Genomic DNA, 18,069 nt, shown 5'->3' with positions numbered 1-18,069 from the left:
GGATTTAGGGTTTAGTAGATCAGTTCATGGGTTGGGCTACCTGCCTAAGCCCAAAGGCCCGCCTGAAATTTGGGAGGATTTCGGTAAAAATATTAGGCCCGAAAAATGGGTTTGAGCAAAAAAAATAGACACATTTAAAATATGAGTCGGGCTCAGGCTTGAACATTTAAGGCCTAAAAGCCCAACTCACTTTTAAGTTTATAATATTTTATATTATGTTATATTTATATATTTTCAATACTATACTACTCTAATATAGACATTAAAATAATGTTAAAGATGATTCTATAAAATTTTCAATAAATAAAATTATTAAATATTAAATTAAAATAATATGATATAAATATTTTCAAAAATAAAAATAATATGGGTGGGCTTAAAATGAGTTTGGGTTAATCTTTTACAAATATGGGTAAGTTTGGGTAAAATTTTAAGTCCATATTTTGAGTTTAGGGTTAACAGTTTTAGTATTTATTTATAATTAATTATTATTTTATTATGTTTAAATAATTTTTTAGTATTTAGTTGTAAATCCTCCACTATATTTTGTTTTATTCAATAATAATATATCATATTATTATTCATTTATGCATGAAATTAAAACACTAATAATACATCAAATATTCTCTCTATTTTAAAATTATTCAAAGATTTTGATGTATCCAGAAAAAATATTATGCTTTGTTTTAATATTTGTCTCATATTCACTTGCTTTATGAATCTATTAAAAATTGTACATAAATTATTATAAATTTAATTTAATAATTGAAATTTTTATTTAATAAATTTTATTTAAAGTTAACTTTAAATATTAAATGAATTATAAAAATATTTTTTGAAAATTCTTGATGTAACCTGGGTGGAAATGCTAGTTAAAAATAAAAGAAATAAACAAAAGGATAAATTATACATGGTGACTTAACTATTAATAAGTTTACACTTTAGTTATCTAAATATGAAAATTACAATTTCATCCCTCAAATAACTTAGTAAAATTAAAATTTTTATTTATAGATGTGATAAATCTTATAAATAAAAAATATAAAATGCAAAATTTAATTATATAATGAACAACAAATATGCGTTGGTTAGTTTAAAATTTTTCCAAACTCGTGCTTATATATATTATAGATAGTGAAGTGTAGGACTTTAAAGAGTCTAACGTAACATGTTGGTTATATTTCTTTTGTTAGGTGAATAAAATTATGAATTTGTATGTTCTCAGTCCATTTTTTTAAGATTTAAACTTGGATTATCTTTTGCTAAGAATACATCTAGTTGATTTAATAAATAAATCTTCCTGTAATTTGATTTTTATATATGTACTTGTTAATTGAATAAGAGATTTTATATTACTGGAACAATACTTAAAACTCATATAGTACTTTTACTAAGATAATATTGAATGTGATAGTTTTAGCCTGCATGATTTGCTTATTAGAGTAACTCAGTCAGCCGATAGTTAGTATGTTAAATACAGTTAATCTGTTCATGAGTAAGTGGTTAGTCTTCATGTACACAGTATATAAGTTGATGAAGATAGAATGAATTAGGTTAAGCAAGAAAGTTCATTCAGCAGTAATGTTTGTTCTTCATTTAGCTCATTTCTTCTGTGTTTTCATAATGTTGTTAATTCGTTGTTGAGGCTACTTGAAGCCTTTGGGTGCTGTACGGAGTAGGCTTGAGGTTGCATTGAAGCCTTTGGGCATTCACAAAGCAAGCCTGTGGTTAACTTTTTCTTAAGGTTACCTAATTATAATACAAATTAGTGGCCATGGAAGCAGATCAAATAAGTACATGACTATACAAATAACTAAACAATAAATTGAAAGAATATAAGAGAAAAATAGTCAATCAATTAAGATATAGGATTACAGTCATCTTTTCCACACCAGTGATGGGGAATAGTGTTTCTTAATATAAAATGACATTCTGAATAAAGAGCCATGCACAACTTGCATGTTTTTAATGTATGTTGCTGTAACACATTTGACAGGGTATTAATTTTCTGATATATATATATATTACTTTTGAAGCAATAAATACTCCATTGGCATTTGACATGGACTGAAGAATTGCCGGAGGAGAAGTGCCAAAAAGACGCTTAGGACAAAGCTTATGAGCTGACACCTGAATGATTAAGCAAAACCTCATGGAATTGTGACTTTGGATATGGGAAACTGGGGTTTATTTTCACATTTTAAACAAAGATGGAATTCAAGGCAAAAGCAGAGCAATTGAAACCCCCTTTGATCAATTTTGGCCAGCTATTCTTATGACCGCTGAATATGTGCCATCACAAGCAATCAACAATCCCAGCATAGCAGTGCAAATGCAGACTGCCCTCTGAATGGTACAAAACATTAGAGTCAAATAATTTGTAAACATATACATATAAACTAATCTTGGAAAGCTGTAAGTAGGGATATTCTTACTTGTAAATTGGTTAATCCACCGCCACGTATGCTGAGATAACAGGCACATGGGAAGATAATAGTCTGTATAATAAAAAAATATAAGATCAAAATACATTTCCTTTTTAACTGTCTCTAAGCTAACTAAAGAACAATATGAACTTACAATTAGCATCGTAAGCAAAGATCCAGCCAATGCCATGAGAAAAGCTGCAGTAAAGAAAGTCAACAAATGAGCACGTACCAAGGCAATACTGAACTGTAAATGATCTAAATCTACTTTTTATTTATTTTTACCGAAGAAGGGAACTTTCAGTGCAACAACTAAAGTTGAAATCACTAAAGCAGCTCTGATAAATATCGAACCACCATAAGATGTCAACCATGTCTCAGGTACAAGTTCTTCTAGACTCAATGCAATTGGAGTGAGTGTCAAAGCGTACTTTGATATTGTTATAATTACCTGACCAAAACCATTTTACATTTCAGCTCTTGGAACTGTAAACAAGCATGAATACATAAAAGAAACTAAATAGCAGATTTACAGACATACCACTGTCCAGACAGCGATTTTAGAGGCTGCGAATTTTGTTGGCATGTTTAATGTAAATTGAGATTCAACTGAGTCACCAAATATCAGAAAACCTGAGAATGCTGCCCCAGTGGACATGAACCAACAAAATATAATGCTGAAAGAGAAGAAACTGAAGTTAACAAAGTTCATTATTCCCACAGGCTTTGTTCATACATAAGATGAAGGTGAAATTTTACGCTACCTGGCTATAAGTACGAGTGGAAAACGTGATGGTTCTTTCATGGAAGTATATATATTTGGGAAAACCGAATGGCCTGAATAGCAAAAACTATATATACCAATTGAAATGGGTATATTGGCGAGGTTAAGAGTGGTTCCAGCTCGAGGAAACCCGACTTGATCGACAGTCCCAACCCATAACAAGCAAATCACCACTAAAATTGATGCTCCTACTCCACCAACTGAACATTTAAAAGATTAATATTAGCAGCCCTCATAGGTTTAAAGTGGTTTAAGGATGATGAGAAACCAACCCGAAAGGTATGACAGCAAACTAAGGTCTCGTAGCCAAACAGTTGGGAGAACAACGAGAATTCCTATGATAGCAAATATTTGATGAGCGTTAAGATATATTCCGCCGAATTCTATGCTGGTGTTTGGGAAAATCGTGGACAGGTTTTCGCTCATGATTATTACGTACTCCACGCATGCTGCCTACATATCAGAGGCGCTCTTTCAGTTATATATACTGAACCATGATAGATCAACAGCAAAGATGAAAGAACTCGTTGTACTTACATATAATTCTGCATACAAAGTTACCTGCATTTCATAAATTAAAAAGAAGTGTTTGATGTTAGTGTCACTGTCAATGCAAAAAGAACATAGGACAATTCAATTTCAATATGCGCTTATCACACTTACAGCTATAACTAAGCGACCGGTTATACCGAAAGCTGCCTGCCCGATATCTGGGTATGTTAGTAGACCTGGAGAGCTTTCTAAACATCTTTTTAATAGAATCCCAGTATAACAGGCAATGACACCAAATATTAAGAGCAATGTGAGGCTCAACCACCCTCCTTCTTTAACAGCATAAGGTGTTGTAAGGAGTCCTATGCCGGTCAGAACATTGATTCCTTGGTAAACAAAACAACAATGAGAAAGCCTTTACACTCAAGGATAAAAAAACAGCATGCATCGACACGTTGACAGTAGATAATAAGTTGTTCAGTACCATTAACAAGTGCTTGCGTAAATGAACACTGCTTCGGTGATGGCATTGATCTATTGACAGATATTATTTGCTGCGATTCTGGGAGAGTAGTGGCCGGCACTTCTTCATCTAAAGTACTTTCAGAAATGAATGGTTTACCGAGGGAAGTCTCTTCATCGCTACTTTGATAGTCGCCAAATGGATTAGTGCCTCTTAGTCTGGTGGTGTTATTTCCCTTGGGGAAACTAATGGACGGAGGTCTAAGGCCTTTGAACATATCCATTGATTCCCTGCATGTATTCAACCATGGCAACATATGTAATTCAGGTTTTTTGAAAAGGATTTACATTTTGCTCTTTTATAAGTCAGTACTAGGTATAACCACACAGCAACAGTATATCCGTTGATTTCTAATGCATGCTTTGCCTGATTCTGAAGGTTGCATTTTATAAATAAATTTATCGTCATTTATTTATAGGTCCTTCAATTATTGTTTATTTTACTAAATGATGAGGTAGTTTTTTATGGTTAATTGATAGTATATCAGAGATTAACCTTTAAAAAATTAGCAAATATATATGTGTTTCAATTAGTTGTATATTAAGTTATCGACAACTATTATCCATCGGAATTTTGATTAATAGTGTAAAGCTTCGATTCAGATAGATTTTTTTGTTGTCGATCCTAAGCACATTAGTTGTAAATTGTTGAATAACAAAACGCTAGCTCTAAGCATTGGAAATTGAGAGAAAAAAGGGCAAAGAAAAAGAAGAAAGAAGAGAACCTGTAGCTTTGTGGCCATGAAGGTGAATGGTTTAGTTGAAGGCAATTAGGGGATGAATTAGGAGATGGGGAGCCTGTCTCAGATTCTGTACTCTCATCATCCTCACCATTATCTACGTTAACGCATACCCTTTCATCGTCTGTTTGGAATGCATCATCATCCCCTTCCACATCATAATATTCCTTATCACTCCTCCTCATATCTATTAACACTATATTCTCAACTCAGAGATACAAGCGAGTTTTTTTTTTTTTTTGAACAACAGAGATACAACTGAGTTAATTATCCGTCGCGGAGGCGTTTTCTATGATGGAACCACAAACAAGAAGAAGAGGTTGCTTTGGTTTCTTCTACTTTAGTTTATGATGACGCCCGAACGATAAGGAGATGACAGAATGTAGATGTCCTTAATGCTATAAACTTCTTCATGCATGGAACCGCTGTCATTGAATAATATATATATATAATATTTATTGGAGGTAGCTTACATAGAAACCATGTAATTTAAGGAAATCCCAACTTGTGGGAATTAATATTTGTGACGTTGGAACCTTGTTTTCCCCTCTTTGATATTGGGCTGTCTTTGCTTGGGAACTAGGGAAGTTTGTAGTAGGGAGGATTTATAAGCTACATTTGTTGAACAATTAAACTAATCAGATATACTAATCTAAGCAAATCCGGTGCAAGAAATCATGATAATAAATTGCAACGCTCTTATCTTAAAGAAGAGTTCAATCAGGTGAAGTTTTTCAAGCCTGGAGATTTGACCCCGAATTCCCTCTCCAAATTATATACAATTAGGCCTTCTGTATCAACATTTATCTTCTCATCATCTATATTATCCAATTTTTAAATTACATAGATTTTCATCATCCATGTATATGAAGAATGTTATTTAAAAAGAAGATCATGGCATTTCCCCTTTCGACATTATTACAAGAATATTCAAAATCCCAGTATGATCAACACGTCATATATAAACCACAAGGAATTTTGGCTATCAATTGGAAGGTTCTTGGTTTCTTTAATATTTTATTTTTCCTGATAAATTGCAACATTATTTGCTCAAGCCGCCAAGCTTGAAGCATTTGCAACTATATAAAAATGGAGAAATCTTATTATAGAAACTGAACTGTTCCATCAAGTATAGAATGAGACAGAAAAACGAACTAAGAATGATTAACATCAAAGATATTTCTGTTATTTATATATAAGTTACACATGGAGATAATTTGAACTTGTGTGAACCGCAGAGGAATTTCTGAGCTTAGTAAAAGATAGGGTCTTTGGACTTTACACCAGGAATTTGGATTAAAATCACGGAACCAAAGGTATTCATTTGTCAATTTGGTTCAATTTTCCAAGCCCATTACAACGAGCGCATACGATTTGAGCCTGGTCCTTTCGTGCAGCATTTGCCCTCAATGTTGCTCCAGCTTGACGAACAAAGCCAGCCCCATCACATTCAGGACATCTGAAATAAAAAACCACAACATAGAAACACCCTAAGGGCTCCATTTATTATAGTGGAATTTTAAACACAGAGAAAAAAAAAAGGAATGGGTTAATTACGTGTCCTTGCGAGAGAAGAAGATAGGGAAAGCTGTTCCAACCAGAGCAACAACGGCTGCACCAGCAATCAGATAGTTGGTACCATCAGCTGATACATCGCCAACTGCTGCAACCACTGTAAGAGATCTCTTTTGGTTGTTCTGGCCTTTGGTCTTGGTCCTCGTCAAAGCAGTCGATCTCATGGGCGCAGCCACAGCATAACGGGATGATAGTGGAAGAAACCCTTGCAATGGCGACTGTTTCAGATTTGTTGCATACAAAGCTTGCAAAGATGCCATTGTCAACTGAACTCAATAGCTAAAGCACCTCGGTAAAGAAGGGAGCAAGTTGGAGAAGATATTCAGTCCTACAGCTCTCTTATATCGGCTGGAGAAATAAAAATGGGGGGGCTTTAGGTTGTGGATGTTAGAAGTGACACATTGCAGGTTCTTTACCAGGGTTGTACTTGTATCTAAGCATGTGTATTGTATGGATTTAGATTTTGGATAAGGCCACGTCAGAACTCACGATTCTTGTGGTTTCCTGGATAAGGATGGTCCCCTCCAAAGATTTATTCGTATGTGATATCCAATAGTATCCCCTCTTTCTACCAGCCAAAAATACAGAAACCAAAGTCAAGAGCTGTTTAAACCTATTACAGTCGGCCATGTTACTACCACCACAGGTTCAAATTATGTCCAATAGATTGCAGCTTTTGGTTGCCTTTCACAAACATAACAACTCCAAGCAAGGTGGTAGCGGTAGCAGTCTTGTCCTGTAATGGTGAGAACACAAATTTGAACTCTAAAAAACACGTTTGTTGAGAAGACTTTACCTGTAACTTTAAATTCTCCGGAGCACAGTGGTTTTACACCAAAAACTCTAAGGTACAACAACATGCATTATATGCCTACTGCTTTTTACCTTTTCGAACTCTCAAACCCCACTGAAAAACCATGCACAAGCAAGACCACTCCTATAGGAAAATTTTCATGCTGTAATAAACAGCCCTATCTCTCCAAGACATAGTGTTCTTCAAGAAACAATTAATTCACTAATTACACAGCCTTTGCTGCAACATCACATTTATGCTCAATAATAAATAATTGAATAGATAGAACATTAAAAGTTTACAGAATCCATCACATAGTTACATAATAAAACTTCATAGAATCCATCACATGGTTAAGCAATTCAAACGAAATCCCAACACCAGTTGTTGCAGGTAGATTGGCTTCCAGTCAAGTAAATCCAAAAGTAATGACATGAACCAATGAATAATTTGCATTAACAAATAAACAACAAAATTCCTGATAGTACAAGAGCATAAGTTATCATCACAAAACCTACTAATGAGTACTTTTAGCCAGCAAGGATCAGTGCTCTAAGCAACCACTAAAGGATCTTACTAGCCACAAAACTTTCTCCTTCATCCACTTCCTTCTTCCTCAATGGTGCACATAAAGACTCATAGCTTCACCAAAAGTGTTGTTATTTACATCCAAGTAAAATCATGCAATCTATAAACATTCCATTCCTCGGAAAGCTGCAACATTATAGCATCAAAGGTTAACCTAAAACTGAATACCCAACAAAAACTGCATTCGATTCCTCGAAATCTCAGTCGCTATCCCTTCTAGAAGATCTATTAAACACCGAAAGCGATCGACTTCTCCTTGTAAACCCAGAATCTGAGCCTGAACGAGATGAACTCCTAAACCTCCCAAAAAAAGAAACAAAACTCCGGAAAACCCGCCGGAATCCTCTGCTCTCTATTTGCGACCTTCTCCCACTGGGCGCCAATGAAATCCTTCTAGGAGCAGCCGCGTTATTAAACCCGCCATCCATCTCTGTAAACACCAATGGGAACTCCCTGTCCGCTGCTCTCCTCCCTCCAGTAAGCCTCCCCACTGCAAACCCACCTCCAGGCAGTCTCCATATTGTTAATCCCACAGCCTCATTTTCCCCTAAATTGTTACCTTCAATTGGCAGTTCATGGCGGCAAACTGGACAAGAGTTTCGAATCGAAAGCCAAGGTACAATACAGTCCGAATGGTAAATATGCTTACAAGGCATTTCCCGAGCTTCGGAATCAAGTTCGAAAGGTTCTTTGCAAACTGCACAGTGAGAGTCCGACCTGATGTGCCTTCCAACGATTCTTATCACCGGCATTGATTCAATCGCTGCTTTTGAAGCGGGCGGCTGCTCGAAGCGACCAACTTCGTTTACTTGTAACTGGGATAACTGATCAAGAAGCCTATCAAAATCAGAACCCATTAAAAATTCCGACATGCTATCGGGTAAATGACGAAGACCCGACCCGGACCCATCATCATAATAAAGCTCAAAACTGGTATTCCCTCTTTCGGGAAGTTCGCCGTCCGTTTCGGAGGAGGGTCCACGGAGTACGACCACGGGATTGAAAGGGGAGCGATCGCCAGCGTTTCGTCGAGCTCGACGGAAACGAGGAGTGGCGGTGGGGCTGGGGCTCAGACTGGGAGTGCCGGAGTACAAGGATGCGACGGGGAAACGGTGATCGATGGGAGATCGAGAGGGTGTTTGGATTTCTTCGATGAATCCTCCGCCGCAGTGGAGGCAATGAACCGAATCATGGGGGGATCGGATCCGGACTCGTATAAAGCGATTACATCTGTAACACCAATAGGGTGATGTAATCGATTCCATGGAAATGAAATGAAAAGCCGGAAATTTTCAGAAATAGGAGAAAATTAAAATCCCTAGAATTTGAGTGAGAGATCGAATGCTTAAATTAAACCTGAAAAGGAGAAGAATAAGAAAAGAAATGGAAAAGGGCATGTGGCGTGGAAGACTCAACGGTGTTAGCGCGTGGTGTTTAATTAAGCGTGGGCTATACGCTTTTAATTACTTTTTAAGAGGGGATTAACTAACCCAAATCAGATGCTTAATGGATTGATCCAGTTACTGAATACTGAAATTTAAAAGGATTCACCCCGGTTCATGAATTTTTCCTACAACCATCTGACCAATCACATTTTCTTTTTGAATCCTGCTTAACTTCATTAATTAATAACAACAGTAAACGAAAATAATATAAACACATAGCATATACTGCAAATGATAAATAAATTATTATATAATAATATATAAATGTTATATCTATAGAATAATTTAAAAACAAAAAGAAAAATAAATTGATAGTAATTGCAATATTGGAATAATTCAAAATAAACTAGAAATATATTAACTTAATCAAATCGCTGAAATTTTCATCCTAACCTTTTCATCTTCAAATCAACTTGAAAAATAGATCAACCAATAAAAATTACCAAAAGCCCTGAGAGATCCACAATATTAATGATGCATAAAAAGTAAGTTTTGGATGGTTTATCATCATCATCATCTCAAATCTATCACTGTCACTATAATTTATTATGATAAAGCCTTTTGAGAACGATTCATAATAGATCTGGCGACATCCTTACATTAACAAATCTCATATATACGCTAAAATATTATTAAAATTTAAAATAAAAATTAAAATCAAATCAAATCTGTTTTCAAAGAAAACAAATTAGACAAAGCAAAAATCATGAAAAATATGGACAAAATAAAACCATTAACTTATGAACAAAACCATAATAAGGTGGACTGAAATTAAAACCAAAATAAAACTATGAAGAAAAGAAAATGGTGAAGAAACCACTATCAGCAACGAGCCCGAAGGCCAGTGTTGTAGCTGCCTACAAAACACCAATCACAAGTTTTTTAACTAGAATTTATGGCGGCAAATTTAAAAAGGTATATTACACTCAATATCACTAAACTATGAGTAAGTTTACATTTTAGTCACTCAACTTAAAAAAGTTACAAATAATCACTAAATCATTTGAAAATTTTCATTTAAGTCACTAGATATTCAAGAGCTTATATTATTGCTTTCTTTTTTTATAGGTTTGGAGTGGAAGGGGTGTTAGTGACGAAGTTCATACACTTGCAAAAGGGCCGAACAAAATTGTTAAAAGATATAGTACATGTTATACACCAATTGTAACAGCCTAATTTTCAGTGGTATCGGGAATAGAGATTTGAGATCACTAAATCTGACGGGTGAGTTGAAAATTTAATAAATTAATACCTATGAGTCAAATTTGAATATAAAAGCATTTTTGAATTAGTGAATTTGGTGATTTAAAAGAATTAATTAGGTAAATTGGGTCGAGAATGAGGTATCGAGACCTCAACTTCATAAATCGAGCCATAAATATTTTTAGAAATATTTATGAAGTATTGGTGAGGTAGTAATAAAATTTAGTCAGAAAATTTTGACGTTGGGTGGTTAATTAAATAAAAAAAAACTAAATTGAAAATGGTGTAAAAGTTGCTAAAAAGATTAAATAGCTCAATTATAAAATGAGGAAGGACCTAAAGTGCAAATAATCCCAAAGGAGATATTTTGGGCGGCAATAGCCGAGAAAAATCAGGAAATGGGTGAAATGAGGGCAAAATTGGAAAATTGACAAAATTGGCTAAATAAAAATGGGACTAAATTGGAATATCTAGAATTCTCTTCATTTCTCTTCATATTCATCAGCTGAAAAATAGCCATAGAGGAGGGTTCAAGGTGGTTTTCATACTCTAGCTTCATGTAAGTTTAATTCTTGCTTTCTCCTTGACATTTTTATGTTTTTGGACTTTTACAATTGGGTCCAACTTACTATTTCATTAGTTTTTGATTCCATGTCTAATTTTTGAAGTTGTTATGGATGAGTGTTGGAAGTATATGATGATTTGGCATGGAATTAGAGCTTTAAATTGTTTATATTCTGATTTTATTGAAAGAATTGAATAGAAAGTAAATGTTTGGGACCTAATTGTAAAAGAGTTTGAAGTTAGAGTTTTATGTGTAAATTATGAATTTAAATAGTTATGAAATAACTTATAATGTCTAGAAAAAGTATTAATTGAGAAAATTATCTTAATTGAGGGGTTAATTGAGCAAGGACTGAATTGTATGAATTGTGAAATTTGGGGTAAAATGGAAATCAACATTTTGCACTAAAACTGTTTTGGGCAGCAACAGTAGTTTAACTTTGAAAAATCACCAAAAAATTTATAAATCGAATTAGAGGATGAATAAAATATGAAATTAAATCTTATGAGTCTAGTTTCTTATAAAATAAATTATGTAAGCAATGGAATTGTAAATCATGAGATACAATAACTTTTGTGAGACAAGGTCAGAATGATTTCTGGTTCCCCTGTTCTGAATTTGGAAAATCATCAAAAATTGGATAAAAATAATTAGAGGCTTAAATTTATATTTTTAGAATCCTGAATGAGTCTATTTTTAAGAGAATCAAACGAAGACATCATTCGAATCTTGTACGAGAAGATAATTAACTTTTAGTGAAGAAGGGTCGGAACTGTCAGACAGCAGAACAGGGGAGACTTTAATGAATAAAATGTATTAATTGGCCCAACCAAAAATTATGAAATTTTTATGGTAAGAAGACATATGAGTCTAGTTTCTGGGAAAATTTATGGATCTTAATTTGGAGTTCTTCAGCTCAATATAAAAACAATTTAGTGACTATGACACAGATGGACAGCTTGAATATTCACATAAGTAGATAGTGAAAATTATGGATAATGTTACCTACAAGTGTGTTGTTTATACTAAGGATGTGGATGGAGAGGAGGAGGAGGAAAATATACAAAAATATATGAATGACTCGTGTATAAATTGATCACATGCCCGATTATAATCGATAAGTGTTGGATTAGAAATGATATAATGTTTTATTTGGTATATTTATTATGAAATTATGATTATCGTTATAATACAAAAATTGAACTTGTGAGTTTATATGGCTAAATTTTAGTGATTATTTGTTAATTTTATGAATTTCATGATGTGTTATTTCATATGAATTGATGATAAAATCGTGAATAATATAAAAGCATGAAAATTGAATAAATGATCAAATTGAGCATTTCGATTCGATGACAAGATGAATTGAAGGAAAAGACCATGGTTGGACCATGGCAACAAGTGATAAGTGATAGCTTCGGCTACACTTATCTGATCAACGAAAAGTGAAAGTGATAAGTGATAGCTTCGGCTACACTTATCTGATCAATGACAAATGAAAAGTGGTAGCTTGACTACGATCGATGAAAAGTGGTAGCCGCGCACGATCGATGAAAAGTGGTAGTTAGACTACGATCGGTGAAAAGTGGTAGCTCTGGCTACCTGATCAGTGAATAGTGGTAGCTTTGGCTACAAGTAACAAGTGACAAGTGATTTCCGTATAAGACCATATCTGGGATATGGCATCGGTGAGATATGTGATTCATGTAAGACCATAGCTGGGCTATGGCATCGATATATGAATATGTGTAAGACCATAGTTGGGCTATGGCATCATTATGTGAAGATGTGTAGGACCATAGTTGAACTATGGCATCAAGAAAATGAAGTACTCAATTTCGTAAGACGTTCATTAATTTGACAAAGTTTGGTAAGTGTTACATGGAATTATGTGATACAAGGAAGTACGAGTTTATAAGATACGAGTATAGAACTTGGTTGATAAATGAATTCATTTGTGATTATATAATTGTTCATCTTGAATGTACTGTCCATATATATTGATAATTCAAATATTTTAATGAATAAAATTTCGATATGGAATAAATTGAACACGAGACAAATAATTATGAAATTGAACTCGGAATTCATGAAAATGACGGTTATTGATATATGGAGACATGAGACATTGATATATGAATATGGAAAATGTTTGATAAATGTGTTTATTCATAATTATAGAATTATATACCTCATGTTTACTATTTGCATAAAGATGATATTTCAAATACTTTGGTTATTTAAGCTTAAATATGAAATAGTCGAAATCAAGATAAGTTGTTATGAAAATATATTTAGATTACGAGATATGGTGATATATGTTGTATGATTACATAACGTGAAATTGTGTATATATATGAGAAATTGAATGAGAATTAAGCCCATACACGTTTCTTGTTATTTATATGAAGTGTACGATTGACAAGGGTGATGAAATTGTAAACAGAGAGTTACACGGGTTGAAAACACGAGCGTGTGACTCTCCAAAGTGTGGAAATTTTCTAAGTGTTGCAAAAGTTTGATATGTTTACGGTTTGGTCCCAAACCACCCTGAATGTATGTTTTGGGCCCCATAGGCCCATATAAGGGACGTTAAACATATGTATGAAAGTTTTTAATTTAGAAAAAAAAATTTGGCTGATTTTTTTTTACATGATTGATCATATTAAGTTTGGTAATGCCTCGTACCCTATTCTAGGCTCGGAATATGGGTAGGGGTGTTACTGTAATACCCCATACCCGTACCTGAGACTGGGATAGGATACGAGGCATTACCGAAATTTTCAGAATAATTTCAATTAATTTATATTATTTAGTATTCATGTTTCATGTTTCATGTAACATCATTTTCATATATTCAATTCAAAATATCATATAAAATACGATAAAATACTTAAATTGTTATATTTACATGCTCATTCAGGGTATCCGAACCTACCTGACTAAATTGTAGAAATACCAAGATTTAGGGGCATATTGGTAATTTATCATTTTCCCAAATTTCACCCAATCTTAAATTGATAATTTCATTCAATTTATTAATTTAGATAATAAAACAATTTATTCCTTCAATTTAGTCATTTTTGACATTTTACAAAATTACCCCTAAAGTTTTACTTTTATTCAATTTAGTCCATGAGCTTAAAACATGCAAATTAGCCATGCTAACTGAATATTCATATATATTTTCCTCCTCCTCCTCTCCATTCCACATCCTTAATGTATATAACATTCTTGTAAGTACGATTTCACAATTTACTTATTAATGCTCACATCAAGCTGTTCACACGAGTCATAGTCACTCAATTATTTATAATTCGAGCTACAGAGCTCAAAATTAAGATCCGTAAATTTTTCCTGAAACTAGACTCACATATCATTCCACCATAAAATTTCAGAATTTTTGGTTTAGCCAATTAGTACAGTTTATTCATTTAAGTTTCCCCTATTTCACTATCCACAGTTCTGACCTCTCTTCACTAAAAATTAATTATATCACAGTAAAAAACTCGGATAATGTTCCCATTGATTTCTATTGAAAATAGACTCATTAAGAATTCTAAGCATATAAATTTGAGACTCTAATTAATTTTCTCCAATTTTTAGTGATTTTCCAAAGTCAAAACAGGAGAACCCGAATTCATTCTAACCTTGTCTCACAAAATTCATTATATCTCATAATTTACAATTCCATTGCTTACACCGTTTCTTCTATGAAAAACTAGACTCAATAAGCTTTAATTTAATATTTTATTCATCTTCTAATTCAATTTCTACAATTTATGGTGATTTTTCAAAGTTAGTCTACTGCTGCTGTCCAATATTGTTTTAGTTCAAGATGTTTATTACCATTTTTCCTCTAAATTTCACAGGTCATACAATTCAGTCCTTGCTCAATTAGCCCATCTATTAAGCTAATTTTTCTCAATTAACATTTTATTCCATCATTCTAAACTATTACACAACCTTTGAAAATCAGAATTTTAACACTAAACCTTAATTCACAACTTTTTCACAATTAGGTCCTAAAATCAATTTCTATTGAAATTACTTGATAAAATCATCAAAAAACAAAATCAAAGCTTCAAATTCATTTTATTTCATCATAAACAGCTAACACTTATCAATGATAGCTTTTAATTTTGTTCATAAAATCAAAAACTAATGAATTAAACACTTGGACCTAATTGTAAAAGTCACAAAAACATAAAATTCTCAAAGAAAAGGGCAAGAATTGAACTCACATATGTCAAAGTATGAAAAACCAGCAGCTTTTAGACCTCCCATGGTGTTTTTTCTGAAGAAAAATGATGATATCTCTAGATTTTTCAAATTTGTCTTGTTTTATATGTTTAATTTGCAAAATTTCTCATTTTGCCCTTGTTTCTCCTTGTCTTTTTTGCTGATTTTCTTGCCCAACCGTCCAGCCCATACAATTTGGGTCCAATTTCCTTTTAAATCCCTCCTTTTTAATCACTTAAACTATTTAATCACAATTTAATAAATTTCGCACTATTTTTAATTTAGTATTTTTTAATTAATTGACTAACCAAACGTTAAAATTTTCTAACGAAACTTTAATACTAACTTAATAACACTCCATAAATATTTATAAAAATATTTATGGCTCGGTTTATAAATCCGAGGTCTCGATACCTCGTTTTCAACCAAATTTACCTGATCAATTCTTTTAAAATCGTAAAATTCACTAATTAAAAATAATTCTTTTAAGTTTGCGCTTGGCCTATAATTATTATTTGTTAAAATTTCTAAACTTACTCGTCGGATTTAGTGATCTCGAATCACTGTTTCCGACACCATTGAAAAATTTGGCTGTTACAGTTACACCAATGACCGCTAACCCGAAACCTAGATAAGATCCGAGTAGCCTACCAGCAACCCGAATCGGCTCCACCAGATGGATGTGTGCGAGACATACAGTGAGAGGACAGTTAGGGGAACTCGTAGAATCAACTTGCACAAGTCAAGCAGAGTTCGCAATCTCAATTCACATGTACCCAAGGAGTTCGTATGTGGTGGGTTGCAAGGTTCATTAGTCGACCTAGAATGATACACGTGTCCAGCATGCTCGAGGCCTACTCGGAATGTCAGTCCTATGAATATCGGGGTTAAGTCAATGAACAATAGAGTCAAATCATGAACAGTAATAGTATGTATAAATACCCGAATATTTTCTTTAATGAGATATATAGAAAATTACTCAACCGTACATATGTAATCAATGGATTTCAATTCCACTCAAAATCTAGTGAAAGATTTAGGATAAAACAAATTTGTGGAGTAGTTATTACTTCTAGAACTACAAGTTATTCTAGTGTAAGGGATAGTAAACCTGTGGAAGGAAATATTAAGTTAGATTATTATGGGAAGTAGAAGGTTGTGTTATTCAACTGTGATTGGGCAAACGTAACTACTAAGATCAGTTTGGTTTTACAAGTGTCAACTTCTCGCAATTAATTCACATCGGACAGCATGTACTTGATGAATCGTACGTTTTTTTTCGTCTCAAGTAAAATAAGTCTTTTAATCTAAGGATCTCATTGATAAAAATTGTTATGCTATCCTCTGCAACTTATCTAGGGACTTATTTGATATGGGTGGTAATTTTAAAGATGATAATTAACCAAGAAATGAAAGTGTACCTTTTTCGGATCAAAACTTAGATGATTTAGATGAAAATAGATTGAGAACTAGTACAATATTTCAATGGGTTCATGATGATATTGATGAAAATATGTATGATGTAAAAATTAAAAAAAAGTTTGTATACCATGTATATCAATCAATCATTTTGTAATTTTTATATTAATATTTTAAATATATATTAATTCTATTTTTCTTTAAAAATTAAAATATTTGTATAAATAATATAAATTTAAATTAGTTTTTGAAAAAACTATTTTATTAAAAAATTATAAATATAAATAGTTTTAAATAAATTGAAAAATAGCAAATTGTAGTATGCTTTTAACATGATTTAATCACTTTTAAACATTTAAGTAAAATTTCTAATAATTTTTAAAAATTAAAGTTGTTTTAAATATGTTTTTTAAAAGTTTTATTTTTAAATAATTTAATTTAATTTAAAAATATTACTTCAAAATATTGATAATGTTAAAATAATATTTTAAATAATTTTAAATCTTTTCATTTATCAAAGTGTTTAAGGTAATATGTTAAAATAATTTAGAAAATTTAAGGTAATATGTTAAAATAATTTAGAAAATTGTTAAAAAAATAAAAGGAGGGGGGGCGGGGAACACCTACTACGAAGTGTTGATGGTAAGCTTCCATTTGCTTTCATGTATTTCTATTTTTATTTTGAAAAATTGTTCAACATTAATTACAAACTTAACTCATAAATAGTTTAGTAAAGAGTAATAATAATTTAACTACTAATTACGGATGTGTCATGAGAGGTGTCATTTGTCATAAAAATAAAATAATTATGAAAGTATATTAAATTATTTTTATATAATATTAATTTGTTTAAACATTTATGGGAGAAAAAGATCTCTTTAATGTCGTGTATTAGGGTTATATATAAGGAAAATGTCCCATTGCTTGGTAGAGCCATGTCATCAACAACTGTGACGGCGGCCCAACCATGTGGTTGGCTAGGTGGTTGGTCTGTTATATGTCAATTGTAATCAAGTGGGGTTCCGTTCTGACATTCTTTTTGTTGAGGTAGCACAAGATCATTATATCTTAGTAGTCCTTTAGTGATTCACTTCTAAGGATAGGAGCATGTAGTTAATAGCAACTGAATTAATGGAGGGTCCACTAAAAGCAGGTGGCTGGATGGATGTGTTAAATGTGCAAATGGCTGATCATCCTATGATCAGTCGGGTGGTACCAATCAGCAGTTGTTTGCAAAAGCCTCTCAAATCGCATCTCGTATTGTCATGTGTCTCA

General features: G+C 32.8%; 3 protein-coding genes across 3 annotated transcripts; all 3 read right to left on the bottom strand.

Annotated features, from left to right (window-relative positions):
• Nucleotides 1-1,937: 1,937 nt before the first annotated feature.
• Nucleotides 1,938-5,995, bottom strand: LOC108454301 (amino acid transporter AVT1D-like). The gene is made up of 11 exons (XM_017752719.2): nucleotides 4,950-5,995; nucleotides 4,187-4,455; nucleotides 3,874-4,088; nucleotides 3,748-3,771; nucleotides 3,483-3,663; nucleotides 3,191-3,410; nucleotides 2,968-3,103; nucleotides 2,712-2,877; nucleotides 2,581-2,624; nucleotides 2,436-2,498; nucleotides 1,938-2,346 (listed from the first exon to the last, which is right to left on the bottom strand). The coding sequence occupies exons 1-11, from the start codon at nucleotides 5,147-5,149 to the stop codon at nucleotides 2,254-2,256; spliced, it is 1,611 nt and encodes a 536-aa protein (XP_017608208.1). The 5' UTR covers nucleotides 5,150-5,995; the 3' UTR covers nucleotides 1,938-2,253.
• Nucleotides 5,996-6,128: 133 nt separating this feature from the next.
• On the bottom strand, nucleotides 6,129-6,974 carry LOC108454115 (uncharacterized). Its single transcript, XM_017752439.2, has 2 exons — nucleotides 6,522-6,974; nucleotides 6,129-6,423 (listed from the first exon to the last, which is right to left on the bottom strand). The coding sequence occupies exons 1-2, from the start codon at nucleotides 6,797-6,799 to the stop codon at nucleotides 6,285-6,287; spliced, it is 417 nt and encodes a 138-aa protein (XP_017607928.1). The 5' UTR covers nucleotides 6,800-6,974; the 3' UTR covers nucleotides 6,129-6,284.
• Nucleotides 6,975-7,585: 611 nt separating this feature from the next.
• On the bottom strand, nucleotides 7,586-9,354 carry LOC108454114 (probable E3 ubiquitin-protein ligase RHC2A). Its single transcript, XM_017752438.2, has one exon. The coding sequence runs from the start codon at nucleotides 9,183-9,185 to the stop codon at nucleotides 8,121-8,123; it is 1,065 nt and encodes a 354-aa protein (XP_017607927.1). The 5' UTR covers nucleotides 9,186-9,354; the 3' UTR covers nucleotides 7,586-8,120.
• Nucleotides 9,355-18,069: the final 8,715 nt, after the last annotated feature.

The sequence above is a fragment of the Gossypium arboreum genome, chromosome 9 (genome assembly GCF_025698485.1).
Source record: "Gossypium arboreum isolate Shixiya-1 chromosome 9, ASM2569848v2, whole genome shotgun sequence".
Classification (NCBI taxonomy): Eukaryota; Viridiplantae; Streptophyta; class Magnoliopsida; order Malvales; family Malvaceae; genus Gossypium; species Gossypium arboreum.
The sequence above is the reverse complement of the archived record's forward strand: the minus strand, read 5'-3'. Positions and strand labels throughout refer to the sequence as shown.